Genomic DNA, 19,029 nt, shown 5'->3' on the forward strand with positions numbered 1-19,029 from the left:
TGGAGTCTTATCTTAGGCTCACCATTTTGCTTGCTTTTTCAATCCATATATAGATTCCATGTTGTAATTATTGAGCCGATGTATATATATATATATATATATATATATATATAGAAACAGTTTTTTTTCCCCCCCCAAGCTAGGGCTCCGATGAGTTCTGCAGATTCATGACCGGACCACCTAGATTTCTGCTTCCAGTCTTTACAATGGATTACAATGGATAAGTTTCTTCACTGTATCTGTCTTCTTGTTTTCTGAACTCACATGATTGTGTTTTTGCATTTTGAGCTCTTTTGATTCTATCGTTTGGGAAAATTTGTGAAGTCTAACAGGAAAATTATAGGAGAAAGTTTATCATAGGATTCTAGTTCCCTGTCCCATTCGTCACAAAAGGTTTTTTTTTTGGGTGAAAAAAAGTCGATTACTTTGGGTCAATGTGGCATGGCTCTAGTCTTAAGCCAGGACTTACAGGTGTTTGGGTAAGAACAAAATTATGGTTTTAAAAGTGCTTTTACAGTATATGAAGTAAATATGGAAGAGTTTATCTAGATTTGCAAAAAAAATGCTTCTGAAAAGTGATTCTGAAATTACCCAAACATCCCTTAGTGATGCTTTATTTAACTAGATAAAAGTTGTTTGCCTCTCTTTTAATGCCTAACAAAAGTTGTTATATATATATATCGTCTCAGAAAAATTGGAAGGCTCTTTTGCAACTCTCGAGAACTTTAGCTTGGGTAGGCCGTAAAGCCTCCTTCCCATAATGATATTTTTCAATAATGAATATCAACTCACGAAGGTTAAAGAGATATAGATAACTCTAGACTCGCATTGTGGAGCATGTTAAAGTGATTGTTGCAGAGAAAAGAGAAACAGCAGAAGTTTGCTTGCTAGCTATTGACTTCCTTCTTACTTTCCTCACAACTTTATCTTAACCGCCAAGGTTCTAAGTTTTCACTGAATTATAAAGTTTCATTTGATAATTGATATATACCACATGAAAAAAAAAAAAAAAATCAACAACAGTTCAGTGTTTGCTCTGGCATGATCACGTTCAAAAATAATACACAACACAATAGACTTACTTTTACTGTTTATAAAGAAAATATAGTAATCAGTTATTGAAAGCAAAATTGACCTCAGACTACTTCATACATCTAACCCAAATCAGATTATATAGACATAGTAAATCTCTTATATGTGTATATTGTTCTATTTCCGTGGGAAAAAACTCAGGCTTTTTGTTTGAAAAGATAATATATCAATTTTCAAGAAAAAGAGGAAAAAGAAAGAGACCCCACAATGTGTGGGGAAGTTTTTTAATCATTTACATGAAATGGGCTCGCCATGGGATTTGCTTATATAAAGCAACTCCTTAAACAAGCTCAGGGGTCCTCCTTCTCCACCTTGCAATATTTCTCCATGAAATCTGCCTCCAACCTCACCAAGACATTAGTCTCTCTCTCATATTCTCCTCCTTTTACTTAGTTCCCATCCGCCTTTCTTTACCCAACATAAACACACACTGAAAAAAACACACATGTACGTATTAATGGCCCAAACAAGCACTTTCTTCTCACCCTTTTCCATCTTCTTCCTCGTTATTACCGTTATTGTCTGCTTCTTACCTAACTCTTCAGTCTCAGCCTCCACGGACTCCTTCCTCTACGGTGGGTGTACCCAGCAGCAGTTCACTCCCAACTCCGCCTACGAGTCGAACCTTGACTCGCTACTCACCTCCCTCGTCAACTCGGCCACTTACTCCGCCTATAACAACTTCACCATCATCGGCTCTAGCGCCCCGGACGTCGTCTACGGCCTCTACCAATGCCGCGGCGACCTCTCCATGCCCGACTGCGCCTCCTGCGTCGCCCGTGCAGTCACTCGTGCCGGCGTTCTCTGCGAGCAGCGTTGCGGCGGGGCCGTTCAGCTCGAGGGCTGCTACGTCAAGTACGACAACGTCACGTTCTTAGGCGTGGAGGACAAGACGGTGGTGCTGAAGAAATGCGGGCCCTCCGTCGGGTACAACTCGGACGCCATGTCGAGCAGGGACGCGGTCCTCACGGGTCTGGCGGGTTCGAGCGGTCCGTTCCGGCTGGGGGGATCGGGTAAGGTCCGTGGCATGGCCCAGTGTACGGGGGATCTGAGCTCCGGGGAGTGTCAGGATTGCCTTGGAGAGGCGATCGGACGGCTGAGAAGCGATTGTGGGACAGCGGATTACGGGGACATGTTCTTCGCCAAGTGCTACGCGAGATACTCCACCGGTGGGTCCCACGGGTACTCCAAGGCCCATGGTAAGGCCCATTTAATCACCCCACATCTCCAAGTCCCCTTCCTTTTCCTCCCATTCCTCTTCGTTTGATCCAGCAGAACTTGTGGTGGTGGGGTGTGAAGTGAAATATTATGCTGTGTATTGCTGTAAAAATAATAATAAGAAAAAAATTTGTAAATAATGTTGAGTGTGACCACAAGAGAGTTTACCAAAAGCAATGAACTGTTTGGGTCATTTTTCCCCCCCTGGTCTCACAGCACGACGTTTTCGAATATGGTTCACTTTTCGTTCCGTTTCATCCTATTCTACATACGAACCAAACGGGGTCTTATTTCTTAGTAATTGAGTGGTTTTTGTAACCTGTGGACGTGTTCATCCTCAAGGGGTGCATCACACACACGTGTAAAAAGACTATGTATTAGATGGTTTGAGATATGTTGATGTGTCAAACACTGAATCGTGATGCAGAGAAATCGAATGAAGAAGGAGAGAAGACATTTGCAATAATCATAGGATTATTAGCAGGAGTGGCCATTCTTATTATCTTCCTCGCTTTCTTGAGGAAGCTCTGTGAAGATCGTGGTAATTATACTCATTATTTCACAATTTCTCTTCCCATTTTCTTCTTATTTTCTAATTTTTTTTAAAAGTGATATAGCATTCCACTGACTTTTTTTTTCCGGTCTTGTTGGTTTAATTATTTCCCATGCAGGTAAGTAAGAATAAAGAAACAATCAAAGATTGTTGAAGTGCCCAACTATCAGCCTCTGTCCTCCATTAGAGCTTGCTTTTGGTGGCTCCTTTTCTTTTTTTAAATTACCTTTGTCAATTTTTTTATTTAAAAAATATGTGTTCAAAAGAGGGATTGAAGAGATCATGGAGGCACTTGTTGAAATGAATGCGAAGAAGGAAGAAAAGTGAAAGGGAGAGATCAAAAGATTCTATGATTTGCTCTCCCTTCGCTTTTAACAAAGCGGTGTGTTATCTTTGTGCATTATATGATATTACAGTAATATTCTTTAATTGTAAAGCTGCATGAAGCTTATATTATAAAGTCATAATAATATTCTCCCTCTATCGTGTATCATTGGTATATGCACCTCTCCTCAACTTTTCTGGGACACTGAATTTTCATATGATTCTGCTTTTGCTTTCTAAACACAACTTTATCTAAAGCTTCTTTCTTTCGTTCTTTTCAGAAAAAACTATTTTTCTAGTTTTTCATCCAACCTAAATGCGAGGTTGTGAATTAATGATATAATTTTATATGATATCAAATTAAAGAAGTATGATATGGAAATGATTTTGTTTTGAATAGTGAAATACTTGCATTTTGAAAGGCTACGTAAAGGAAATTGGATGAATTACTATAAGATTATCAAAAAAATGTATATATTTATTATAAAAACTCTCATAATAATTGAGTCGTATGTAAGTTAAGAGCAGAAAATGTTAACAAGTTTTAACTGCTTATTTGTTATTGAGAATTTTTTATAATCATATTTCTTTTTTATGATCTCATAGTAATTCTTCTAACAAAACTTGCAACTTGTTTTTTAATAAATAACTTATCAGGAATTTGATTGTTGTTAATTTTCTTGAAAAGAAACCTAACTGTTATATTCTTTTTGTTGTTATTTTCTTGTAACTGTTTTCTTTTATAACAAGACCATTTTTCAGAGGACAAGTTCCGGAATGTCTGATGCGCAAATGCACTAAATTTAGGAACAGAACAGCATGATGGGAAGTCTCAGCATACATTTTTGTCCAATCAAACTCATGAATTGTTAGTGCTTAGTGGATAACAAAGCCAGAGACAGGACATTCTAATTGAATCCACTAGAGCTGCTATTGACCCACAAGAGTACCTTGGAAAAAAAAAAAGAACATGCACTGTTCTGGTTGAAAGCTTATGTCACTACTTTTGATTTGCTCCTTCCCTGTGTTGAGCCCTTTTAGTTTTAAGTCAAACGTCACTGAATGGAATCTGGGGTTTGGCCTCCAGATGGATGCCAATATATCCAAAGCTTCACAATTAAGCAATCACACATTTACACAGATTTTCGTGTTTCCCCATAATTTTGTCACTATGGTACTATCTCACCAGACACTAGTTATTCAAACCCCAGGCAGGCAAAGTACCGGACCCCCCCCCTCCCCAAAAAAAAGTGCCCGTGCTGTGTTTTGGATGATGTGGAAAAGGTTTTCGTTTTCTGCCAAAGATGATGTGAAAAAAGTTAGAATGAATAAAAAATATTTGGATAAGATCAAAACCATAATTTCATGAATACTTTTACAGTATACAAAATAAATATGTAAAAGAATTTTTCACGATTTATAAAAAATACTTCTGAAAAATAATTATTGGGATATCCAGACACCTTTTTAAGTTTTTTTGTTGTTGCCATTTTTCTGATAACCCAGAAAAAGTCGGGTTGTGTTGGCGTGTTCTTTTCATTCTTCTTTTTACTTTCATACCCGAAAGTTTCTGATTTTCTTCTTTTCTTTTTTCTTTTTTTCCCTTCCTTATTGTCTCCATGTACCATATGACGTGGAAACTTGAGTAAACTTGAATGAAATAAACAATGAAAACCCAATTTAACCTTGAACTGAGAGTCTGAGACATAATTATGAAATTGAGCACTTGTTAATCAATGGATCCAAAGCATAAGATTTAAATTCCAGTGAAAATTAACCACAATAATTGTTTCTTACATGATCTCTTATATTTTTGGGAGACTTATGTCTAAGGACTAAATGCACAAATATTTTGTTCCTGAATACCACTGATGACAAATACTTATAATTCTATTTATAAATTTACATTATGTGGATGGTAAATAATTGTACTTCAACAAATAAATTTACATTATACGAGAGGTAAATTTAAAAGTGTTCTTGATAATTAATTTGGAAATTTGGTCCTTCAGTACGATTCTTTCTATTTCCTTATTCTGAACAACGTCATTAAGTGTCATGGTCTAAAATTAAGTGCCTCGAATAGAAAATAATATTACATAAATAAAATATTAAATTTGACCAACAATAATTAGGTAAAGTGGATAAAATTCAAAATCTAATTATGAAATATCTTTCTATTCAAGATTAAGAAAAACACTTGAATTTGGATGGATAATCAGATAATATCACACAGTTATAAAAAAAAACTAAGTTACCAAAAATAAACTGGCAATAAACTATTTATAAACAAAATCAATTAAAAAAGGTTAGCAGGCCAATACCCAAACTTATTCCCAGATATCGTGTGATTATCGAAGCCCGACACAATGAATAAAACCCAAAACTGTAAATCAAATTAAGCCCACTAAACTGGCCTGGTTCAAATTTCTCTCTCGATGGCTCATCCAGATTCCTGAATCATCCTGGACCAGCGTCTTCTTTGCACGATGCCCTGCATTAGATAAGATGCCGGGAACATTCTGGATAGTCGCGATAACTCCTATAAAACCCTGAACTCACTGAATTTCCCCAGTGCTTGAGCTTTCTTCCTCAATCCAACTTTACCATCTTCAGCTTTTGTAGGGTTCAGCGATGGCCGACGGCTTATTCGGCTCCCCTTTCAGGCGCTTCTTCTGGAGCCCTCCGATTTTCCGAGAATGGTCAGGATCAACGGCTCTCATGGATTGGCTTGAATCTCCGTCTGCCCATGTCTTGAAAATTAACGTGCCAGGTATCTATCATCAATCACACACTCTTCAATTTTATCAGATGTATTAGAATGTTGAGGGGGTTGGTTTGGATTCAACAGAATAATAACTTGTGAAATTTAATTTTTTTTAATTTGGGACCAGGGTTCACCAAAGATGACATAAAGGTGGAAATTGAGGATGGGAATATTTTGCATATCAAAAGTGAAGGTGGGAAAGAGGACCATCAAGCGAAAGACTCTGTTTGGCATGTGGCTGAGAGGGGGACAGGTAAGGGTGAGTTTTCTCGCGCAATTGAATTGCCAGAAAATGTCAAGGTTGATCAGATTAAGGCACAGGTGGAAAATGGAGTTCTCACTGTAATAGTTCCTAAAGATGCTCCAAAGTCGCCTAAAGTGCGAACCGTTAATGTCACCAGCAAGCTTTGAACAATGGAGTTAATAGTGAGGGGGCATATTGTAATCAGTTTTTAGATAATCAAAATCTTATCATGTAAGCAATTGCATGTTGTAATTAAAAACGAAGGGATGATCACCAATAAAGATTAGTCTTTAAAATAGCACTTTGTCTCAGCTTTTCAGCCCGTCTTTAAATACTTGTCTTTATTAATCATCACTTGGCTCATCAGTAAACACCAGAATCATTTCGAAGAGAAGAGACCAGGTGGATGATGTCATCCATTTATTGGTACATCTGAGAACAACGCATGAAATACAGTCGCCAACTGGTAACTTTACGGGAATTTTTACTGGACAACAAACCATATCCAACAGATACATCCAAATTCTTAATGACACCAAAAAACAAAAAAAACAGGAATCATTTTACAGTTCTGGAGTGTTTGATAAGCCAGTTAATGACAACATCGATGTTTGTGGAATCCTTACATGAAATCATGTAGCAGCAGACTTCTCTGTCTTTGATGGATTCGAGTCCTCTGAAATGTTCAAGATGAAAATCCATAGAACCTTTCAGATATAAATATTTGCAAGATATGGAAACTGAAGAGAGCAACGGTGAACGGAACAAGTTCTTCAAGTTTTTAACTCACAGTTTATCTACTAACGCTTGGTTAGATAGTGCCTCTGACTTGTCAATTTTGTTGCCAAGAACAAGCAAAGGAATCCCAATCAAAGAAGGTCTCATGAGGAGGTCATGTAACTCACTTTTAGATATCGGAATGCTGTCCCTATCAGCAGCATCTACCACATACCTGTTTTTCAATTCTATCAGTTGAAAAAACAGAGAAAGGGTACTGTACACAAGTATGAACAAGTCATGCCCATTTTTTTCCAACCTAAATTCACATGCAATTGGCCTGCCGATAGTGCTCGAGTTTTAAGACTAAGCCATCAAAGTTGAAGCAAAACTTATATGTCTTTGTATATTGACATCCTGTATGTGTTTCTGTAAGGCCATAAAGAGAGAATATTTAGAGATGGGAAGTACAGTATGGCAGAGACACCCCGACAGTAACGCTCCCACATTGTTCGGAATCTCCTCTGCCCTCCAAGGTCCCAAAGCTTTATTGTCACATTTCCCTTTTTCACTTTCCTCATGTTGAACCCTATCTGGGTTTCATAGCAACGAAAAAAAAAAAGTTTTTATTGTGCAATGTTCAAATATGTTAGAAAAATTTTAATCAAAAGGAAGAAATACGTACAGTTGGAATCATGTCCTCACTGTATCCCCCTGTCTGGTAAAAATGATCAAACCAATGATGTCAAAATATTGGTTATTTATCAGTAAGCAGTAAAACAAAATCAGGATTTGCGCTGACTCACAGCAATTGCATTGACAAGTGATGTCTTCCCTGCATTCTGAAGGCCTACCAGAGACAGTTCCATCTCCTGCTTAAAATATAAACTGACACAAATATGTAGAAAATTAACCCTAGGTGGGTGGGTGGGTGGGTAGATGGAAAGTTGAGAGGATGTTGTTCAAAGTCCACTGTAATACGGGAACTTGAATGGATGTTCAAAATGCAGAAGCTGATATAGAACTCAGGCCTCTTACAATTATATCATTTTAGTGTTTAATTCTATAGGTTTAGATTTAATCAACTTTACGACAATTGGACAACTTACAAGAAAGGATATAATTTGATCCTCTTGGACAAAACAAAAGCTTTCTTTGTCACAGCGCATATTGGTGATATGGGTTCTCACTAACAAGCTAAGCTAGCAAACCACCTTGAAATAGTAACATAGAAAAAAGCAACCAAGGAAGTGGGAATAACATTCCATTGTGGTAACAGGAGTTTTTTCCGGCAAAGCCACAAAAGGAAGAAAAGCAACATAAAAGACTAATCAGTAAACGGAAAGGGGACAGCAAGAAACAGCTTACCTTCGGAGCCAGTTGAGAAAAGAATCCCAGAGACCCATTTCACTAAAAGGAACTATGTTCGAGCCCTTGAGGATAGATTCTGAATCTAGAAAAACAAATAGAGGATCTCAAATCTTTTCCTTCTTCCCTTTCCAAGAATGAAAGTAGAGGATGAAGGTACAAAACAAGTAACTTCACCGACTATGAAGGAGGTGTAGTCCCTGTCTGTCGCTATCCTCTGCTCTTTTGCTGCCACAACCGCTAAATTTTCTGCCTATTGTGCATGCTTCGTTGTGCTCCTTTCTAAGCTACCATATAGGAAAGAAGGAACAAAACATTATTCAGGAATATGGTTAAAAAATTGAATGTGTATGACAGTGTGTATTGAGAAATTTATGGGCAGGTGAAAAATACACTATTTATAATTTTTATTTTTCAGACCAACAAATTTAACGGCTCATAAATAGAATTTCTATTTTTACAATGGTTAGTTTGAATTTTATTGTGTTTGTATTAAAAATAGCATTGAACTTACGTGAAATAATTTTCTCGAATTAAATCACATTACTTTTCATTTATGAATAAGATGGCTTCGTGTGAATTTGATATTTATCTTATAATATTAATTATTTTTTAATTTTGATTGAAAATCTCACCCAATTATATAATCATGTAAAAAAATTTTAAACTTTATCATATTATGAGCCTATGAACCTCACCTTTAGACCCTAATCTGAAATCATGGGCCTTGGATTCCAAACATGTGTTTATAAACTTCAGACTATAAACTCTGAACCAAATATTCATACGTCTGAGACCCTATGTTACTCTCTCAGGTTATAATTTCTGAATTTAAACTTTTTGTTTTTGAAAGCGTGATTTTAAAACTTCAAATCTAGGTCCACACCCTAGCTAATAATCTTAAATTCTAGGTCATGAACTATATAAACCCCACGTGCAAAGCTTAACTTGAAAACCTTAAACCCTTAACCCCCTAACAATTAACTCCTGAATCTTAGATCTTAAGCCTTCAATCCCAATTCCAATCTCATACCCTAATCTTTAAACCCTAGTCCAAACAAACCTAAAGCTAGTACCAAAACCTAGGGGTGTTCATGAAGCCCAGTAGCCCGCTATGCCCGTCCAAGCCCGCAAAAAAATGCCCAGCCCGTCCTAAAAAAAATGGCCCGAAAGAACTATTGGGTATGTTCGAGCTAGGCAAACTGTTAGGTAGGGCTGGGCATCGGGCACGGTATGCTGCCCTGCCCATTTGGCCCTGCCCGCAAAAATATATACAATTTTATTTATATATATTTTATTTGCTTCATATTTATTTCCTAAATCAAACGCATTGTTGTATCAATATTCAGTATTCATTATACTTATTTATTTTTAAATGATTTTGAGAGTTAGAAACTAGAAAAATAATTAAGTTTAATAAAATATACTAACAACATTTTTTGTCATAGTCCACTCCTCTTAGCTACTACAAAAAGTAGTTTCATAGTATATTAATTAGTAATAACAAAATTAAGGTCAAGTTTCCATTTTAATAAAGTTACATTAGATTATTTAGAAGGATATAAATAATTAGTTAATTAATATAGTATACTGACTTGTTGGGTATAGAAGCCTGCCCTGCCTAACCCGCATTTGCCCAGCCCAAATTTATTAGGGCTTTTCATGGGTAGGGCTGGGCAACGGGCTGCATTTGCCAGCCCGTTCATTCTTCGGGCTAGGCATCAGGCAAGGGTCCCGCCCTGCCCAGTCCTACATGTGCAGCCCTACCAAAACCTTCTTATTTCTGGACTGAAATAAAAAATCCCACTCCCTAAACCACGTATATCGAATACTTAATGGGGGCTCAATTAAAATTCATACGCGGTTTCTATTACCCGAGAGCGTAATAATAGGAGATATCCAAGTTATCGGCAATTATTCAGAATTAAAACTAATACAGCCAAGGTAAGAAAATGACCTATTATTATTATTATTATTTTAACAATGTCACTCTTAGACCAAACGAAAGTGAAAAAAGAGTAACTTATAATAATATTGTATCTTGTTTAAAATATTTCCACGCGTCCATTCTATCACCTATCAATCCATATTCCATGGATTTAATGAGAACAAATTTTATTTTGTTAATTTCAATACTACACATTATGTCAATGATAAATTATAAATTATAAATAATATAACTAACTTTGTATGAAAAATAATACAACCTGATTTTCAAACTCTATAGTCTATACACGGAAACGAACATCTAATCAACTCAAAGCATTTTATCAAGTTGCTGGTCAAAATCTCTCTCTCTCTTGTTTGGCTAAGCAAATAAGGAATTTAACAAAAGCAGATTAGATTCACATTCTTGTACTCTCTCCGTTACTTATTATAAGATGTAATTTTTTAAATAGATGTGTCCCTTTTCATAAGATCTTCTTTGAGTTTGTCTGAGCATTTAATACATTATTACTTATTTTGCTCATAATTTAATACATTTAATACATTCTTTTTTTTCATTTATTTTATTATTACTCGCTCACATTTATCTATTTATATATAGGGGTATATTTGAAAAAAATTATATTTTTTATATATTAATTACTCTTAACTAATTTTAACTATTTTCTTTAATCGTATAATTTAATTAAAAAGATCTTATAACAAGAGACGGAGCAATAGTATCCGTCCAAACACGCCCTTATCTTCTCCTTTCCAACGAAGAGAAGGCTCCTTGTCCAAATCCATAGTGGAAGTAGTACTTGCTGGAGGCCAAGCCGATCTGTTCCGAGCCACAAGATTACAAAATACACCGTGTCGATGTGATGATGATTCAGAGGCGATGAAACTTGTCGGGGTCTTCTAGGAGTGTTCGAACAACAGGAAAAAGGGAAGACGACTCACCATTCGGTGTCGAGCATTTGACCCCAAATCTTTGTAAAACACAATGCACAAGCAAACCGGGAAAGGCCTTTACTCTTAAAAAGTTGCTTTGAAAATTTTGACCCGACGGTGAAGGTGGTGAAAATTCCGATATACTTCGCATCATAGTTCAAACAAATTACGCGATTGGCGCAGTCAACGCCAGCGGCTTCCGGATTGTGATTTTGGGTGTGGTGGGTACGGACCAGGAATCTAATTCGTGTTGCCTGCTCTGATTTGTGTATTTCTGTTTGTCTTCTTTTCTGCCTCCTATCATTTTTCACCTGACCGGTGAAGATCTGATCACTCCCGGCGTTTTCTCTCAGGGGAATATCAATCACCCACCTTGAGATGGTGAAGGAGACCGAATACTATGACGTGCTGGGAGTCAGTCCCACGGCAACTGAGGCCGAGATTAAAAAAGCTTATTACATGAAGGTGAGACTCTGTCATGTCGATCCTTTACGTTGCTACGAATAAGCTGATTCCCTTCTGCAATATTCTGGATTACTTAGAGTTACATAATCTGCAACATAAGTAAAACTTCTGTAGATCCGTGTATATTTATATTTGTATCTCTTATGTTATTGAATTCCATTTGTCCTGAGCTTGCAGGCGCGACAAGTCCATCCAGATAAAAACCCAAATGACCCTAACGCAGCAGAAAAATTTCAGGCAAGACTGCTACTTTTTATTTCAAACCTATAGCTTTCAAGGATTTGTGCGGTAAATCCTTTCCGTGGTTAGAAATATGTGCGTGTCATGAGTTGGAGTGATAGGAAACATGTTACTTCTGCCTTGGCGAATTGGTTAACTGGATTGTGGAAAAGAATTCACATATGGAGGGTTCAAAGAACTTGTAATTAAAAATTTTAAAGCTCTAATGGAAAATGCGGGATGAAAGCCTCTCTTTTTTCACCACCATTATCCTGCCTCTGTCTTTTCTTTTTATATTGCATAATGATGCTGGGTGCGCCTTTAGTTGTACAAGATGTCAACTTCGATCATTAGCCAAATAGTCCAGTTTGATAATTGAGCTTAGACCTAATAGAGCGTTAAATCATGGACGTGTTGAAGAGTTATTAATGCCATATGATATGGATTTCCTGTAACTTGATGATAATAACAAGAAACCATGAAAAAAACACTTAATATCTGTTGAGAAAGGTTAGGGAGTATTTATTGTTTCACCTACAATTTTTCCTACCAAGATTGACCATCCGAACACTATAACTGTTGATAAACATATTCTTTTTCATTGTAGCATTCATTTGCACTTGAGATTTCAGCTTGATGATCGGGTCAACCAATGCGTAAATGTCTTAGAGTTTCATGTCAGAATTATACCTGGTGCATACTTCACAAAGTTTAATTATTAGTTTCTCCTTTCGAGAAGCTTCACTACTTTAGAAAATTTTTAGATTAAGATCTAGAGGTGAGGTGGAAAGATGTTTGTTTGAATTCATGCTAATAAATGATAAAAGAAATAAAACTTAATACAAATATTCTAATAAACCGAAAAAAGGTTTGGGCCCTATGGGCCTACTTCGGCACCAACATTAATATTAGACTTTGTGGTCTGTCAGTGTTGAATCGTTGCTGGCATTAAACAGCATAGCCTAAATGTTTTGATGTGAATGAATTTTTGTTTCCCTGTTGTTTCCTATTGCTAAATGGCCCAGTTTAGAGAGGTGTGAGTATTGCTTCAACTAAATATGTTATATTCTTCAATGCTGAATTCATGCTATTTTTCTCTCAATTTAATGTTTGGCTGTTTATACTATTCTTTCATCAATTTGTGTAGCCTGGATTGTGCTTTTGTTAATCAACCTCTGTTGCAACTAATGATATTCTGGTGTTACTAATCTGGTTTTAGGTTTTGGGTGAGGCTTATCAGGTTTTGAGTGACCCTCACCAACGGCAAGCTTATGATACTCATGGAAAATCTGGAATCTCAACGTTAGTTTCCATTTTAATTTAATTCTTAACCGATGAATGAAGTGTGGGATACTAATATTCATAAGGTGTGCCACATTTTTGGTCCTCTGCTGATTCTGAACTGCTTTGTTCCTCTTATTGCAGTGATGCTATTATTGATCCAGCAGCAATCTTCGCCATGCTTTTTGGCAGTGAGCTTTTTGAGGACTACATCGGCCAATTAGCCATGGCATCAATGGCATCAATGGATATCTTTAGTGAAGGGGAACAATTTGATGCGAAAAAGTTACAAGAGAAAATGAGGGTATATAGTTATACTCTTTCTCATCATTTGACATCATGACTGCTTTTAGGTGATCGCTTACATCTTTTATGCTGTGGTGACGAATCTATATGAGTAATAAAATTTTTCTTGTTTTGTACTCCTATTGTGTTATAGGAAGAAGTTTTATCACCCTTTAGCTTGACTTATTGCAAACAAATAGAAATAGTGGCCTGAGACATATTTACTTAAATTTTGTCCCATTGACTTTTGACCTGGTCAGATACCTCGCCATTGCTTCCCGCTTGTCTTGCACATTTGAACCTCGTGCTGTATGCCTATACGTGCATAATGGCTCTAGTGTTGGTCTATCAGTTGAGCGGCATTTGAACCATTTTTATTCAACAAACTTGACTAAACACCCTCTGAGCAACAAACCTCAAGTATTGCCCCATAAACTTCTTGCAGGAATAGTTGTGGTGGCAAATTTTGGAGATTTTATGATTCCATTGGATGTGCTGAAGATAAGAATATTTGATGCCTTCTCATAGTTATAGGGATACATAATGGATGTGTCTACTTGCATGGATGAGTAGAATTTATTGTGCAGTTTAAGTTGGTATCTAGATTTATGAGGAATAGCTTTAAGCTAGATTTATAGCTGCTAAATTCTCTTTGTTAACTGCTATTCTTATTGGAACTTCAGCATTATGTAAGCATGGGCATTTTTTATATTCACTGGGTGTTTTGACAGATTCCTTCTTCCTTCAGGTGGTTCAGAAAGAGAGAGAAGAAAAGCTTGCAGAGATACTTAAAAACAGACTAAACCAATATGTCCAAGGAAACAAATCGGAATTCATCAATCATGCAAAGGATGAAGTGTCACGACTATCCAATGCAGGTACCATGGCCTAATCGTTCTTCCAAAATTACTGGGAATTCAATGGGTTAACAAATGATGTGGCTTCGAGTGACATGTCAAGAATTCAAGGTGGCTGCATATTTGAATGGTCTCTTTTCATTGCAAATATCAGACTAGGGTTGTTACAAATGATTGGAATTAAATCATATTTTGTTTCCGAAATCAAACTGTGTTTGGAAATATTGACTGTACATGACATGGGAAAAGTCGCCTAAACGTCATGTATTTAATAAAATTTGTTGGAGAGTGTCTTCCAAAATACTTTGCTGATGCACTGAGATCTTTGCTGAATAATTCTTGTGTTCATCCTACAGCTTATGGCGTTGATATGTTGAATACCATTGGCTACATATATGCAAGGCAGGCGGCAAAAGAGCTGGGGAAGAAAGCAATTTATTTAGGTGTACCTTTCATTGCTGAGTGGTTTAGAAACAAAGGGCACTTCATCAAATCCCAAGTTACAGCAGCTACAGGTCAGAAAATTTTAGTGGCCTCAACACTTTAAAAATTTATTGGCTGTGTTATGATGGTTTATGGATTTCAGTCTCTTGATTAACCTTCATTACTTCATGTCATGTCATTATTTTGCAATTCTATAATTTTCTTCCCATGAACTTGCTCCTTCCAATTTTTTGTTTGTCTGTATTATTATCATCACTACCCTTCATGCAATTTGTTTTATTCTTGGTTGATTTTTCAACCTGAAGTTGAATTTCACCTCCCCTTTTAAATCCTTGATAGGGGGTGGGCTGTCCTTGGCAGCTCCCCCCCCCCCCCAAAAAAAACCAAAAAAAAAAATAATTTACTTGCATCTAGACAGTTGGTCTTAGATAAAAATATAGACCCAAAGCCATAACTCATAACTAGATTTTGTGTAGGAATTAGGTGAGTTCTCTTTCTCGAGCTCCCCAACAATCATGTGGAAAAAATAATGCTATTTTTTTCTCCTGTCTTTTACAGCCAAGACTTCTCTTTTTTCTCTGCTCCATGCTGTTTTGTGTTTGGGTTGTGGAGAAATTATAGGCCACACCATCTCTTCAGTATGAATCCATTTCACCTTATCAAAATTAATTGACAATGTAGTAATTGAAGAAATATTCTTATTGTGTATGAAAAAAGATTAATAGAGGTGAAATTTTTCTGCTTCTGGATTCAGATGAAATAGCTGGACAAAGTGCTTAGTCATAAAACATCAGTTGTTATGTGTAAGAAGTATGGACTAAAAGCTGATATATTTATTTCCTTCATGTGGTTCAGGGGCCATTGCTCTGATCCAGCTGCAGGAGGATATGAAGAAGCAGCTAAGTCAAGAAGGGAACTACACTGAAGAAGAACTTGAAGAATACATGCAATCCCACAAGAAATTAATGATCGACTCATTGTGGAAGCTTAATGTAGCTGACATTGAGGCTACTCTATCTCGTGTCTGTCAAATGGTTGTTTTCACTACTCCGTTATCACAACTTTACCTGGCCTAATACAGGGTTGAATCCTGAGTTTAATTTAGATGATCTGTGCTCTACTATAGGTTCTCCAAGACAATAACGTCAGAAAAGAAGAACTCCGTGCACGAGCCAAGGGGTTGAAAACTCTTGGTAAAATCTTTCAGGTATTTCTTTTACCAATTCCTTGTCTCTGATTTATAGCTTCTTTCTGATGAATTTTTTCATATGCTCAATTTGGATGTAGGGTTAAGCTACTTAGTGGTTTTGAAATAATCTTGAAAATGTTCTTGAAATGTAGGGAGTGAAGTCAGCCGATGGAAATGAGAGTGAAAATGTACCAAATAAACCTGGAATACATAAATTGAATGGTAGTGAACCAAGCAGTGACTCTTGTTCTCCTGGTACATCTCAAAGAAGTTCAAGTACTGATTTTTCATCAATGACTGCCTCTGTGCCTCAGGTACATTCATTACCATTTACTTGTGTCATTCTTCATACAAATTAGGGGAAATTTATGAGACCCTTACTTTCATCAAAACATCTTGTCTATATGTTGTTTATTTATTTATTTTTGATATAGTTGACATAGATGCCAAAGATTGGTTTGCAATCAAGAAGCCTAGAGCACAGGACTGTCCTTTTGTTAAATTTCTTGTACAAATTACTGAATTTCACATCTTTAAATTGTTAATTTTGATCATTTCTATAAAATAGGGCTTGTATGTGTGTGTACATATTAAAGAAAGTTCAAATCTTGCACCAAATATGAAATTACGATATGGTATAATATCTTTTATCCTAGTGTTTTGCATGCTTGAAAATGCAAGATACCAACTCAAATTTATGGAATAAATCTAAAATGACTTCTTCAAATACATCTGAACAATGATGGTGTAAACAATCTTAACCTCATAATATTGATTTTTCCGGCTTTGCTCTTTTCATTTGGTAATGCAGAGTCCCTATGTGGAGGCCCCTCAATTTGCAGGCTCTTACGTGGACTACCCTAGGCCAACAGCACCCCCCGGTGCCCAGAGACCTCCAATCAACAGGGATTGATATATGGGATTTTGACGCCTCTTGTGTGTGTATTTATGTCTTGGCCGGTGTGAGAGGCTATATGTATATTTGGTTCGATCTTATTCTTCAGATTTGGTTTTATAGATTTGCGTCGTGGATTTTTAGGATGATTGAGAATGATGGCCTTATTTTTGTCTTTAGGCCGAGGTGGCCTTGTTGTTAGGACCTCCTTTTTATGGAGATGCGATGATATTTGGATTCTCCAATGACCCTCGTATGGTACTAAGATTATGTACAAGGTTTTTAATTGGTGAATTTGAAGTGAATGTCGATCCTTTGCAAAAAGTTGTTTATAGTTATGAAATGCATATTTGTAGTACCACACTCTTTATCCGTTATTCACCATTAATGATAGATGAATTTGAAGTTTATGTTGATTATCTATCGTAAGGTTATAGAAGTGATATCCGGCCACAGAAAAGTAAGGTTATAGTAACAAAATATGCAGGGTTGTTTTATCCTTTTTGTTTTTGTTAAAAAAGGCTTTACAAGAATTAAATGAATTCTAAATTATAGGTCACTTAAGTGCCAGGGATAGACTAGTTTCGAAATGACTTTGTAATAAGAGAATCTTGGTGAAGGGTAAGATCCACAAAGTAATTTTTTAGCATGCAAGATGAGACGTTGGTCAACCAAACAATTCACCGACCGTGCAATATTAAAACAAATATTTTTAATGATTTGCGATTTTTTAAGGCAAAATACTAGAATAGCAAGGGGAAAAAAAACAAAAAGTAGGAAGCTTGCTGCTATATTACAAGACCAGAGAAAAGAACATGAACAATTGAATATGAATTCTTTAGCCATTAGCCTTTTTTTTTTTCTTTACACATAAGTATCTTTAAGACAATTTTATTCGAAACACTGTCGGATGTTAAATATGAGTATTTTTTTTAGTAGAAATTAAAACTTTGATGTATCACATTATGAAAAACTAACTGTTTTGACTAGATCCCTAAATTCAATCCCATTATAACCATCAGCTTTAATTGAAGTTTGCAGTAACTAGAACATCATATCCAACTAAATAAAATAAAATAAAATAAGGTGGCCAAGACAATCGAAACAACATAATCTGCAACTATAAAGTAGCCAACATATATCCCATTCTTCAAAACGGCCTAACCCCACAGCACATGAAAACCAAGAAGCTTTTTCGTCATATATTGACAAAAATACACCAAAATTAATTAGAAGATTCAACAAATTTTTTTTTTGTCGGATCACTAAATGATGACAAATGGAGAGGAACAGTAAATAAAAAGCAAAGTGCTTCCTAAACACAAATATATTTTCCAAAAACATTTGAAAATGCCAAATGATTCGTTTCCCAATAAGATACTACTATTTCTCTAACTCACATTGGTCAATTTTGTGGTAATGAATCTTCCCTTTGAAGAGTCCAAGCTATTTTAAATCTTTTTCACCCATAAGCAACTACTAAAAAAATGGCAGAAACGTGAAACAACAAGAAGAGAATAATGAAAATGAAAAGTAGCCATGTTTGAAAACAGGAATATTCCATGTGGCTGACTTTTTTTTTAATAATAATTATAATTTCAAAATTTTAAAATATCACCCCATCACCATCATCATGATCATCATGTGCTGCTTGCTTTCCATAATTTCTGCTCCATGAGAGAGCTCAAGTCCCTGTGGCTGGAACTCACAAGAAAACAAGAGGCGCGAGTTATGATTGGCTCCACAATCATAAACTGTTAGGATTCTTTGATCAATTATTTTCACGACAGTGACGGCTTAACTCCAGCTCGTTTATATTATTTTTTCAGATTTTAGAATTACAAATTATGGATATGTTTAGTTCTGTTTCTGGGTTATTAGTTTTGAAGAAACAACGAATAATTCAGCAAAATCAATAGTGATTAAACGGTTACTATCTCTTTTCCTATTATTTATTTCATTTTGGGTGTTAATCATACGTTTACAGAGAAGATGGGTTAATGGAGATTCCAGTGAAAGTCATATACTTTTCCAGTCTTAAATATAAGACCCATTTTGTAGTGTAAATTACACTACAAAATGGATCTTATATTTAGAACCGGAGGGAGTATTAGATAGGCATGGAGTTTCAAAAACCAAAAAGAATGCTTAATAAAGTTATTAAATGATATCTTTTAATTAACAATTCATCTGCAGTTAATTAAGTATGTTAACTTGATCTTGATATGCTA

The 19,029-nt window shown here is 36.0% G+C and overlaps 4 protein-coding genes across 5 annotated transcripts; 3 read left to right on the forward strand and 1 right to left on the reverse strand.

Moving 5' to 3' along the window:
* Positions 1-1,400: 1,400 nt before the first annotated feature.
* On the forward strand, positions 1,401-3,551 carry LOC114740680 (plasmodesmata-located protein 7-like). Its single transcript, XM_028928884.1, has 3 exons — positions 1,401-2,291; positions 2,738-2,851; positions 2,982-3,551. The coding sequence occupies exons 1-3, from the start codon at positions 1,538-1,540 to the stop codon at positions 2,987-2,989; spliced, it is 876 nt and encodes a 291-aa protein (XP_028784717.1). The 5' UTR covers positions 1,401-1,537; the 3' UTR covers positions 2,990-3,551.
* A 2,145-nt stretch (positions 3,552-5,696) lies between these two features.
* Positions 5,697-6,507, forward strand: LOC114740687 (15.7 kDa heat shock protein, peroxisomal-like). The gene is made up of 2 exons (XM_028928889.1): positions 5,697-5,960; positions 6,082-6,507. Exons 1-2 carry the CDS (start codon positions 5,822-5,824, stop codon positions 6,363-6,365), a joined length of 423 nt encoding a protein of 140 aa, XP_028784722.1. The 5' UTR covers positions 5,697-5,821; the 3' UTR covers positions 6,366-6,507.
* A 209-nt stretch (positions 6,508-6,716) lies between these two features.
* On the reverse strand, positions 6,717-8,321 carry LOC114740543 (ADP-ribosylation factor-like protein 8c). The gene is made up of 6 exons (XM_028928698.1): positions 8,284-8,321; positions 7,722-7,803; positions 7,601-7,633; positions 7,387-7,508; positions 6,989-7,150; positions 6,717-6,874 (listed from the first exon to the last, which is right to left on the reverse strand). The coding sequence occupies exons 1-6, from the start codon at positions 8,319-8,321 to the stop codon at positions 6,757-6,759; spliced, it is 555 nt and encodes a 184-aa protein (XP_028784531.1). The 3' UTR covers positions 6,717-6,756.
* A 2,697-nt stretch (positions 8,322-11,018) lies between these two features.
* LOC114740679 (chaperone protein dnaJ 10) lies at positions 11,019-17,156 on the forward strand. 2 transcript variants are annotated; one of them, XM_028928882.1, is made up of 11 exons: positions 11,019-11,388; positions 11,517-11,628; positions 11,806-11,865; positions 13,067-13,149; positions 13,273-13,432; positions 14,162-14,291; positions 14,627-14,785; positions 15,570-15,748; positions 15,841-15,921; positions 16,056-16,217; positions 16,715-17,156. In XM_028928882.1, exons 2-11 carry the CDS (start codon positions 11,542-11,544, stop codon positions 16,814-16,816), a joined length of 1,203 nt encoding a protein of 400 aa, XP_028784715.1. In that variant the 5' UTR covers positions 11,019-11,388; positions 11,517-11,541; the 3' UTR covers positions 16,817-17,156. The 2 variants fall into 2 exon arrangements, with proteins under 2 accessions (XP_028784715.1, XP_028784716.1); XM_028928883.1 differs by having other exon boundaries at positions 11,019-11,384.
* Positions 17,157-19,029: the final 1,873 nt, after the last annotated feature.

Source organism: Neltuma alba, unplaced genomic scaffold (assembly GCF_004799145.2).
Source record: "Neltuma alba isolate B1F8T4 unplaced genomic scaffold, ASM479914v2 tig00003186_pilon, whole genome shotgun sequence".
Classification (NCBI taxonomy): domain Eukaryota; kingdom Viridiplantae; phylum Streptophyta; class Magnoliopsida; order Fabales; family Fabaceae; genus Neltuma; species Neltuma alba.